This window comes from Mesoplodon mirus, assembly GCF_964341445.2.
Source record: "Mesoplodon mirus genome assembly, chromosome: 9".
Taxonomy (NCBI): domain Eukaryota; kingdom Metazoa; phylum Chordata; class Mammalia; order Artiodactyla; family Ziphiidae; genus Mesoplodon; species Mesoplodon mirus.
In genome coordinates this window covers 92,548,399-92,560,560 of record NC_138985.1, presented here as the reverse complement: position 1 = coordinate 92,560,560, position 12,162 = coordinate 92,548,399, and the positions used below count along the sequence as shown (strand labels likewise).

At 45.5% G+C, this 12,162-nt stretch overlaps 1 protein-coding gene across 2 annotated transcripts in view; it reads right to left on the bottom strand.

The window, feature by feature from the left end:
* The window catches only part of AHCYL2 (adenosylhomocysteinase like 2), a 178,721-nt gene extending 176,654 nt beyond the window's left edge, over positions 1–2,067 (bottom strand). For both annotated transcript variants that reach the window (XM_082632673.1, XM_082632674.1), the window contains exon 1: positions 1,659–2,067. In XM_082632673.1, the coding sequence (XP_082488799.1) occupies positions 1,659–2,021 (363 nt within the window). In that variant the 5' untranslated portion in view covers positions 2,022–2,067. The remainder of the gene's footprint in view (positions 1–1,658) is intronic.
* Positions 2,068–12,162: the final 10,095 nt, after the last annotated feature.

Sequence of the window (12,162 nt, the reverse complement as noted above, 5' to 3'; positions counted from 1 at the left end):
CTGTGCTGCCTCTCTTTCCTCCTATAATTCCTCCCAGAGAAGTTTCATAATGCAAATGAGAAAGACACTGTCCTCGAGCATCATTAAACAAATTCCTTCAGTCTTGCCTCTGATGTTATCACCTATATTTGGGTAATTAAAATGGAAGGGTTCTCTGCTTCATACCTTAATAATGAGGCTATTACAACCAAAGTTAGGCTGGATACAAGGTTCCAACTCAGCTGAATCCTGCACAGTGAAATCAATGCAGACTTCACGTCACTTCCTTGCTGTTCTGATAAAGCAATTAAAAATGATTCACAAGGGGACTTCCCTGGTGGCCAGTGGTTAAGAATCCGCCTGCCAAGGCAGGGAACATGGGTTCGAGCCCTGGTCCGGGAAGATCCCACATGCCCAGGAGCAACTAAACCCGTGCACCACAACTACTGAGCCTACGCTCTAGAGCCCACGAGCCACAACTACTGAAGCCCGTGCTCTGCAACAAAAGAAGCCACCGCAATGAGAAGCCCGCGCACCGCAATGAAGAGTAGCCCCTGGTTGCCGTAACTAGAGAAAGCCCGCGTACAGCGACAAAGACCAACACAGCCAAAAATAAATAAATTAAATAAATAGATTTTAAAAAGTCATTCACAAAGTAAAAAAACCCCATAAATTACTGTGTTCACATTACACCTCGGAAATTAAAATGATAATCCCTTTTCATACGATCCACATCTCTGTTTTTGCAATATTTGCCCTTTTTCTTCCGTGCTGATTTGCTTTATGAGGGGACAGACACACCACAGATAGCCATTGTGTAATACTGGGAATATCAAACATCTAGGCACACCTACTCCTTGGTGTTCTGAGGCTACGGCCTCTTCAAAACTATATCTGAAAGAAGCTGACAGCTGAGACGGAAAACCCCACAGTGATCGCCTTTCCCAAAAGTAGAAGCATTTCTTCCTAACACTTTCAGATCATAATAAAAGAACCAATAAAACAATCATTGTCTTCATACACAGTCTAATAATCCTGGTGACCAACTACTGAGCAGAGAGGACAAACCTCTGAAGAGAAAACAGTGAAGAGAATCTCTCCGTTACCCTTCTACATTCAGAGAAGATGTAAGGATATTGCAGTATCTGGAATGAAGGGCACGGCATCAATACTGCTCGATGGAAGCGCTTGGCCACAGAAAGGCAGAAAATCATCATCTGTACAGAAACCAGACAACTGAGGATCTCAGTGCGAGGTAACTACTCCTTATAGAAAAGATCTCCAAATAGAAAAGCTCTTTCCACCCTTATTGCTGGATGAACTCTCATAAGCAGTAAGCTTTTTCTACACCACCGGGGTCTTCTCCCCGATAGTCTGGAAAATACACACGGGAGTATGTTGGGAGTACAGAGAGGGGTAATACTATTCCAAGGAGCAGGGGAGAGCGCTACCTCCATGTTATTCCCAGCTAAGTACAGCCGTACCACCGGGAGTCTTCGCTCCCCAGCACTGGGGCCCGGGTGGGAACATCTCTGAGAGAGCGGGTTTAAGGGGAAAAGGGATCTCTCTGCTCCTACGATCAGAAGGGAGGGCCTGGAGGGTGGTGCCGCAGCGCCGAGAGGATCTGCGGTTCCCCCTCCCACCCTCGCTCTCCGAAAGAGGCAGCCCGGCCCCAATACCTTCTTGACCGTGCGCGGCGCCTCGGTGACGGTGCCGTCGGGGCTGACCAGGGCCTCGCCGCCGTCGCGGTGCCTCTGATGCTGGTGATGAGGGTCGCTCCGCTTCATGGCCGACGCCTGAGGCACTTTCCCAGCGGCGGGGCTGAGAGCCGCAGCGGGCCCCGATCCCGGACCAGGGGCCGGGGGCCGCTCCGCCGCGGGAGCTGGAGCTTCAGGGTCCCCGCCGCCCGCTGGGGGGGCCATGGCGCTCACGGCCGCCGTGCTCAGTCCCAGCCGCGGCTCCGCCTCGGAGGGGCTCAGGTCCTTCAGCTCCACCTCAGGCACCTTCGCGGCAGCCGCTGCTGACACGACCTGCACCGACATCACCGCTTCCACTGCAACCGCCGGCTCAGACTCCAGCTCCTGCTCGGCCCCGCCTCCCGCCTCCCTTCCCCATCCCTCCCCCATTCCCCCACTCCTCCCCTCCATCGCCTCCGCTCCCACCCGCTTCCTCTGCCCGCCCGCCAGCCAGCCCCGGCCTCTCCCCCACCGTCCCGCCCCGCCCCGCCCCGCCCCGCCCCGACCTGGCTCGCTCGCGCGCGTGGAGCCACGGAACCTGTAGTGCGCTTGCTCTGGGCCGCACGAGGCGAAAAGACAGTGGGACCTCAGCCCCCGAGCACCACTGCGCGCCGCCAAAGGCTGGGCGCACGATGCCCCCTGGGAGTTGTAGTCCCAATCCCTCTTCCTCCAGCAAGCGGGATTCTGTAGTAGAGATGGAGCTCTAGTGCCGGTGACTAACGGAAAGGAGTGACAACGGGTGACACGACATGAGGAAGAGAAAGTCTCCAGAGGAGTTGCGGCTTCCGGGGAACGAACGCTAGAAACCCTAGGGTTGGGAAGGTGGGGGAGGAATGGCTTTCTACCCTAACATTGTAAATTGCCTCCGAGTGTGCAAGTCTACGATCACGTGAGCAGGCATTTAAAGGAAAAGCGGTGTCACGTGGGGACAGCGCCGATTTACGGCTTAAAGAGACTTGATTTTTCTGCATCAATGAAATCGGGACCCTAACAGCTTTCCGAACTTTAATGGCTCTGTTTTTAGAAGGAATAAATTAGGACCTTGCCTGCTGTGGTGATTTCTAGAACATTCTAAGCTTGGAATTTAACATCAGTCCAAAAAAAGAAGTTAGGTATCACTAGGTCAAAATTTCAAGGCTAAAGAATTACACGTTGGGGACTTCCCTAGTGGCACAGTGGTTAAGAATCCGCCTGCCAGTGTAAGGGACATGGGTTCGACCCCTGGTAGGGGAAGATACCACATGCTGTGGAGCGACTAAGCCCGTGGGCCACAACTACCGAGCCTGCGCTCTACAGCCGGAGAGCCACAACTACTGAAGCCTGAGCACCTAGAGCCCCTGCTCGCCCCAACGAGAGGAAGCCCGCGCGCAGCAACGAAGACCCAACGCAGCCTAAATAAATTGAATTAAAATTTTTAAAATTACATGTTGCCTTAAACAAGGCCAATTCTTTTGCCCTGTTAATTAATTCCCTCTTTTTTATTATTATTATTTTTTTGCCCCTCCACACAGCTTGCGGCGTCTTAGTTCCCCGATCAGGGAGTGAACCCTTGGCAGTGAAAGCACGGAGTCCTAACCACCGGACGTCAAGGGAATTCCTGCCCTGTTAATTCTAATAGATGTCCAACCCAAGTTCGTGTGCCAGTGGCACAATGAAGTCAAGTAAACCAAAATGTCAAAGTTTGGAGCAGAGAAAAGTTTATTGCAGGGTGCCAAACAGAACAGGCAGCTAGTTTTCGAAAAGCCCGACCTCCCTGATAGACAAAATTTAGGGCTGCAGGATGTGTGACTTATTTCTGATTGGTCGGTGGTGAAGTAACAGGATGATGTCTCCGGAATCTCAACCTTCTGGTTCCAACCAGTCTAGGGTACCCATGCTTGTGGTCACATGCATGTAGTCACTATCCTCCACATGGGTAGGGGTCTTAGTTTCTGTAGAACTCAAAGATACCTATCAGATTGTTATCTATATCCCTTCAGGAGGAACTAGAACTATGTCCTGTGACTCTATTGTCCTATTAATGCTTGAGCCTGCTCTTTGGAATTTGGGGAAGACCTAGGAGATTAAAGCCTTTTTTTTTTTTTCTTTACTACAAACAAGAAACAGGGGACACGGAGGAGCACCTGAGAGGGCACCACAGACTCTTGCTCGGTTTCAGGGAGATAATATGAAATTCAGGTAAGTGTATCAGCAGAGAGGAATATTAACTAAAATATGAATAGTGATTTCTTTAAGTGATGGGATTTGGGGTGAGTTTTTTTTTTTACTTTGTACTTTTCTGTATTATTTTAAAATTTTAAATTTATTTTAAAAGGTGTAAACCCAAAGACATGTATGGCAGTTTTATTTTTAATTATGAAAAGTTATCTGATACTAATGTCCAACAACAGAGGAATGGTTACAACCTTTAAGTTGGCCAAGAACTTTTTTTAATGATGAAAGGAAATAAATGCTTATGATAAAATAATAAGCTAAAAAGTAGGAAACAGAATTGCACATTCTATTAGATTTTAACTATGTAAATAATACTTGAAAAAAGCAATACATTAAAATACAATTGACTCTGGGTGACAGATTATGGGGTAGGTCATTTCTTCTCCGTTCTCAGAGAAACTGAGGCAAAGGGGATCTTACAGTTTATGGTTGTTCAGAGAGTAAGTGATTGCCCTGACAACTCCAGAAGGCCACTGGACATCTAGTCTTTGGATCAACTATTTTTCCCCTGGCAAGAAGGAGAGGGAGAAATCACCTGCCTTGATCTCCTTCCCTGTGCTACTGCTGTCTTGGAAATCTGTTCATTTGTGGAGCTGTCCTACACTGAATGGAATCTTTTGTATCCTGGCCTTCAAAAATTTGTGCCTAACACTGTGAGTTGGAAGGCATCTGAGCACTTCCATTTCCACAAAGCCCACAAGTCCACCAGACACAAGGGCTTCTTAAGCTTTCTCTTCACACTCTGTCTTTCAGAATTTCCTTCCTATTATAGAGAACCAGCTTAGAGCTTCATCCTCCAGCTGTCAGAGAAGAGATTAGCAGCTCTATAACTGATTTCTTTCTTCCCCCTAATGCACAAGGGAGCTGTGGTACAGCCACCTGGCCTGTGTTGAAACTCATAGGCAGCAGCTGCCTACCTGGACGGCCACTAGACTTGATTACTGAGGGGATGAACTAATTCTTCAATGGGATGTGGTTACAAAACATAAGGTGTTGGAGCACTGGAAAGAAACTGATATTCATCGTTTATTTATCCAGGCACCATCCACTGTTTGAGGCCAAACATCAGGGCACATTCCTCCCCCATTCTCAACTCTATCCTACACACCTGCTGCTTCCGCCATCTTTGTTACTGAGGGACACAAGGCACAGTTGAAGATGGAAATACCGTAATGGAAACAGTATAATTAAGCATAAGTTTATGAACTATTTAGTTTATGAAATATTTAGACTACAGGTCCTCTTCCCTCACCTGGCTCATTCAGCTTCCAGACACTGGCAGGCAGAAATGTATCTTCCATGTAGGAGACTGGAAGAACTTCTCTAAGATAATCTGACTAGTCCAAGAGAGAAAACTTGAAGATATAACATTGAGAGTTCCCCAAGGAAATAGGCCAGCCAGATCAACCTCGGTGAAGACCACACCCATGTTCGCAGAGTTTCCAGAGAACTACTTAGTGCTACACTCTTAAGTATGAGTAGATAAAGTCACAAGTTATACAAGAAAACCTTTAATATGGAAGACAGAGATCAACATAAGCAAGCAGAAAAAAACAACTGGGAGGAAACAGAGGCTATGCATCAAGAAGAAATCAAGACCACCCCCCAAAATCATCAATATCCTCAGAGACTTAAGATATTTTATTTGTGAAAGAACATGCTGTTTCAAGAAGTGAACATTAAGAAAACAAACATGAGACCTTTAAAAGGAAAGCATACTAGCAGAAATTTTTAAAAACTCAATAAATAAAAAGAGGAAGAAATTGGGAATTCCCTGGTTGTCCAGTGGTTAGGACTCTGCACTCTCACTGCCAAGGGCCTGGGTTCAATCCCTGGTCAGGGAACTAAGATCCCACAAGCCACATGGCACTGCCAAAAAAAAAAAAAGGAAGAAATTAAAAATAAGAAAGATGCAGTTTATCTTTGCTCAGATTGTTGAGTAATGGTGGCTTATTTCATGGTTTTTATTTTTTTTAATTGAAGTATAGTGGATTTACAATTTTGTGTTAGTCGTGGTTTTTTTATTTGTGTCCAGTGCACATCTTAACATGATAGGTACAATGCATTGGGTAGCCGCAGTTTTCTGGAAAAGCTGATCTCTTAGGAATTGTTTTTCAGATCTTCAATACATGTTTTTTCTCTAATTAAAAAAAAAAAAAGGGCTTCCCTGGTGGCACAGTGGTTAAGAATCTGCCTGCCAATGCAGGGCACACGGGTTCGATCCCACATGCCGCAGAGCAACTAAGCCCGTGCGCCACAACTACTGAGCCTGCGCTCTACAGCCCATGAGCCACAACTACTGAAGCCCATGCACCACAACTACTGAAGGCTGCATGCCTAGAGCCCGTGCTCCGCAACGAGAGAAGCCACCACAATGAGAAGCCCACGCACAACAACGAAGAGTAGCCCCCGCTCACTGCAACTAGAGAAAACCCGCGCGCAGCAACAAAGACCCAATGCAGCCAAAACTAAAATAAATTTAAAAAAATACCATTCACAAAAAAAAAGAAAAAAGAAAGAAAAGAAAATGACTTAGAGGGTCAGTCCAAGAAGACCAACACCCAAATAATAGGAGTGCCAGAAAAGTGACAAGGAAAATTGGGGGTGTGGGAGGGGGGAATTCAAATAAATAACTCAAAAATTTTCCCAAAACTGAAAAAGGAGAATTTCCATGATGAAAGGGGCCACTAGGTGCCAGCCCAATAGATGAAAATAAACCTACATTAATATACATCACTATTAAATTTCAAAACTCTGGGGACAAAGAGATAATCCTTCAAATGTCTGGAGTGGATCAAGGAACATTTTCACAACAGTTCAAGAGTCAGAAAGATACTGAACTTCTTAAAATGAACTTCTGGAAGCCAGAAGATAATGCCTTCAAATACTACAGACCCTCTGTTTGCCTTCTCCAGAGAATGAACTGACAACCAGCCAAAGTTGGGAAGGGTAGTCATCTCACTGTTCAGAGTTAGGTAGGGGATCAGAAACCAATCCTCCTGCTTTCATTTCTACCTTCTAAAGTACCTGCTGCCTCCAATTCAGAGCCTTTTAGGGGTGCTGCAATGTAAGTTTTCCCTAGTGCTGGCTAAAACTTTATTTTAGCTTTTTCAAGACTGCCAAATTGCCACTCATTTGCTTTCCAGCTTTCAAAACTGTCACTATTGACTCCTCCCCCCTCCATCTCTTTTTCCCTCGTAGGCAGAGTGAAAAAGAGCTAAATCCATATTCTCTATATTGGGAGGTCAAATGATAACACCTAAAATGAACATTCAAGAGATGGCATTATCATGTTATTCAGACATATGGAAGTAAGTATCATAAGGATCATCTAAAATAAAATGGTTGGCTCCCAGGAACAGGAAATTATGGGGTACTGAGATAGCTGCTTTAATCAACAAGACCTGTAGAACTATTTGACTTTTCAAACATATCATGCATAATTGAGATGAAAATTAAAACTTTAAGAGCAGGGACTTCCCGGGTGGCACAGTGGTTAAGAATCCACCTGCCAATGCAGGGGACATGGATTCAAGCCCTGGTCCAGGAAGATCCCACATGCCGCGGAGCAACTAAGCCCGTGTGCCACAACTACTGAAGCCCGTGAGCCTAGAGCCATGCTCCACAACAAAAGAAGCCACCACAGTGAGAAGCCTGCACACCGCAATGAAGAGTAGCCCCCGCTCGCCGCAACTAGAGAAAGCCCACACGCAACAACAAAGACCCAACACAGCCAAAAATAAATAAAATAAAATGAATTAATTTAAAAAAACCTTTAAGAGCAGGCAAAACTATATTGTACAGAACAGGGAATTATATACATTATTTTGTAATAACTTTTAATGGGGTATAATCTATAAAAATACGGAATCCCTGTGCTGTACACCTGAAACTAATATATTGTAAATCAACTATACTTCAATAAAAAATATAATTAAAAAATAAAAAAATAAAAGCAGACAAAAGTAATACATAGTTTATGGATGCATAGCTTCATTTGCACATATAAAAATGGACTGGAAGAAAACCCACTAAATTCAGACAGTTGTTTTTCTGTGGAGGAAGGGGAAAGTGGGAGGAAAAATGGAACAGGAGTGTTGGTCAAAGGGGACTTTATAGCTAAATCTGTTATACTATATTTCTTTTTTAAAACTAGGCTGGGGGACTTCCCTGGTGGCGCAGTGGTTGAGAGTCTGCCTGCTGATGCAAGGGACACAGGTTCGTGCCCCGGTCCGGGAAGATCCCACATGCCGCGGAGCGGCTGGGCCCGTGAGCCATGGCCGCTGAGCCTGCGCGTCCGGAGCCTGTGCTCCCCAACGGAAGAGGCCACAACAGTGAGAGGCCCGCGTACCGCAAAATAAATAAATAAATAAATAAATAGGCTGGAAGCAAATATGATAAAATGGTTTTTAAAAAGTTATTTCTGGGGCCTCCCTGGTGGCGCAGTGGTTGAGAGTCCGCCTGCCGATGCAGGGGATACGGGTTCGTGCCCCGGTCTGGGAGGATCCCATATGCCGCGGAGCGGCTGGGCCCGTGAGCCATGGCCGCTGAGCCTGCGCATCCGGAGCCTGTGCTCCGCAACGGGAAAGGCCACAACAGTGAGAGGCCCGCGTACGGAAAAAAAAAAAAAAAAAAAAAAATTTAAAAAAAAAAAAAAAAAAAAAAAAGTTATTTCTGAGTAGTGGGAATGTGGGTGTTTATTATTAGGTTGTTTTTTGTGCTTCTCTATCTTTTCAGTTTCTTAGATTAAAAAATGACTTACACGAGCAGAGAAAGAGTTGGGGCAGTGGACATACTACTTAAAAGAATCTGCTACCAAAAGGGGCAGGCCTCACAAGCTGGGAAGATGGATGACTGAGTTTGAGTGTAAGGGGGGCCCAATGGAGCAGCTGAGGGCAGAGCCTGCTGGAGGGCTGAAAGCACGGAGACCTCAGGGCAGCAGCAGAGCCACAGGGAGTCCCCCAAACCAAGCTCCTCTTGGACTCTGAGGAGTTTCTTCCAGGGGTCTAATTCAGGAGTTTTGGTAGGAAAGTGGCCACTATTGCTCAGTCCCAAGATCTGGCGTTCCTATAAAAATACTGCAATGCACAACTGGTTTGTGGGAGTGTCCACAGTCACGGATTTCCAGCAGCTGCCTGTCTGCATTCACAAAAGATGGGCTCACAGTGCCCTCTAGTGGTCACAGAATCTATCAGCCTCCACAGTCAAACTGAAGGGTAACATTTCTCAGCTTTTCAAAGCCCAGAATAAACTCCCCCAATACCCCATTCGCCATCCTTTACATAAGTAATACTACTAAAGAAAGAAGAGATGGAGGGAATGTACATGGAGGTAAAAAGAAGAAAGAAAATTGTTAACATTTCCCCTTGTTTCAGAAAAGATCATTAGACAACACTGATCGTTTTTATTGTTTTGCATACTGCTGTTGATAAAGGTTTAAAAATAGCTCTACTACTGAAGACATACAGATGGCCAACAGGCAAAAGAAAAGATGCTCAACATCGCTAATTATTAGAGAAATGAAAATAAAAACTACAATAAAGTATCACCTCACCCCAGTCAGAATGGCCATCATTAAAAAGTCCACAAATAGGGAATTCCTTGGCGGTCCAGTGGTTAGGACTTTCACTGCCAGAGCCTGGGTTGGATCCCTGGTTGGGGAACTAAGATCATGCAAGCTGCATGGCACTGCCCCTCCCCAAATGTTTATAAACAATAAATGCTGGAGAGGGTGTGGAGAAAAGGGAACCCTTCTACACTGTTGGGGGGGAATGTAAATTGGTGCAGCCACTATGGAGAACAGTATGGAGGTTCCTTAAAAAACAAAAAACAGAATTACCATATGATCCAGCAATCCCACTCCTGGGCATATATCTGTAAGAGATGAAAATTCTAATTCAAAAAGATATATGCACCCCAATGTTCACTGAAGCACTATTTATAGTAGCCAGACATGGAAGCAACCTAAATGTCCATCGACAGATGAATGGATAAAGAGGATGTGGTACATATATATACACACACACTATGGACTATTACTCAGCCATCAAAAAGAATGAAATAATGCCATTTGCAGCTACATGGATGGACCTAGAGATTATCATACTAAGTGAAGTAAGACAGAGAAAGACAAATATCAAAAGATATCACTTATATGTGGAATCTAAAAAAATGATACAAATGAACTTATTTACAAAACAGAAATGGACTCACAGACAAACTTATGATTACCAAAGGGGAAAAGTGGGGGAGGGATATATTAGGAGTTTCGGATTAACAGATACACACTACCATATACAGACTAAACAACAAGGACCTACTGTATAGCACAGGGAACTATATTCAACATCTTGTAATAACCTATAATGGATAAGAATCTGAAAAGAAATATATATATACAACTGAATCACTTTGCTGTACACCTGAAACTAACACAACATTGTAAATCAACTATACTTCAATTTTATTAGAAAAAAATTAGCTTTACTACTGTTGAGAGGAGCAGTGATGTCAAGAACGAGCAAGATGAGCAAGCACAAGGGGATACAGGGTGGCCAGAGGGAACACAGCAGCAGAAACCTGGACAGGAGGAAAAACCAAAGGTCAGAACTGAGAGTGGAAAGAGTCTGGACTGCAGAGTCAGGAAGGCCCTGGACCCAGAGTCTGTCACTTACTAGCTATGAGGTTGTGGGCAAGTCATTTTGCTTCACTGAGTTTGTTGCTCCAGAAAACTAGTTCCTCTGATCCTTCTAAATTAAACAAGAGGCAGTAGACTGCAGTGGCCAAGAGCCAGGTCACTCTAGAGCCAGATGGCTCTGATGGAATCCCAGCATTATCACTTACTCTGTGGCCTCAGGCAAACTATTTTTTTTTTGTAGGTTTAAAATTTATTTTTATTTTTATTTTATTTATTTTTATTTTATTTTATTTATTTTTGGCTGTGTTGGGTCTTCGTTGCTGCACGCAGGCTTTCTCTAGTTGCGGCGAGTGGGGGCTACTCTGCATTGCGGTGCGCAGACTTCTCATTGCAGTGGCTTCTCTTGCTGCGGAGCAGAGGCTCTAGGCGCATGGACTTCCCTGGTGGCACAGTGGTTAAGAATCCACCTGCCAATGCAGGGGACACAGGTTCGAGCCCTGGTCCGGGAAGATCCCGGCACTGTGGCACATGGGCTCAGTAGTTGTGGCTCACAGGCTCTAGAGCACAGGCTCAGTAGTTGTGGTGCACGGGCTTAGGTGCTCCACGGCATGTGGGATCTTCCCGGACCAGGGCTCGAACCTGTGTCCCCTGCATTGGCAGGTGGATTCTTAACCACTGTGCCACCAGGGAAGTCCCTTGGGCAAACTATTGAACCATTCTGTGCCTCAGTATCTTGGGTGTGTTAACAGTGCCTCTTAGGTCTGTTGCGCTAAGGTATATACTTAGGTATATGTATATACCTTATGCACTTCATACACTTAGGTATATGAAGTGCTTAGAAGAGAGCTAGCAAGCATTGAATAATAATTAGCCATTATTAGTAGTATTATTATTACCATTATACACATGTAAAGTACCTAGAAGATGATCAGTGTTAGTTCCCTTTCCTCTTCCCCTGGAATTTGGCTCTGGGCAAATTGCTTGTGTCCCCATCACTTGAGCTACACCCCCAAACAAGCATGGTTAATACTCCACAATACCCTCTGAGTTGTCTGTGGGTACCATCCCCTTTCCTACGCAGATCTCCTTTCCACAGGATCCTGAGCCTAGTTTCCAGTTTTCTACTGACATCTTTTTGGAGGAAGTGAGGCTAGCAGCCTTCTCTCAGGGAAGCCAGATTCCTTTGACTGCCTGAAGGAGGAATCTGTGGATCCAAATGTACCTGGTCCCACAGACATCCCTTGTTGAGGCTAGAGGTCCCCAGAGGGGGGCCCAGGATTGCTATGAGGAGCCATGTCCATCGCCACTCCCCAGCAGGGGGACACTTTCTTCCAATCATCACACCAGGGACAAGCTGCATGTTCTTGCTCATTCGTCTTATGATCAATGCCCAGTGAGGCAGCTGTGGCCAGAGCTTTTGTCCTTATATAGAACCAACTGGCCAGGAAGGACAGCCAGCACATGAAGCTGACATCAGCCTGACATCTGTCAGCTGTGGACTCATTAGCACCAAGCTCTTGGCCTTTCAGAATAGCTTTCAGAGGAAGTGGAAGACAAATTAGATCAGCACCAGGTAAACAGGTCAAGACGGGGCCT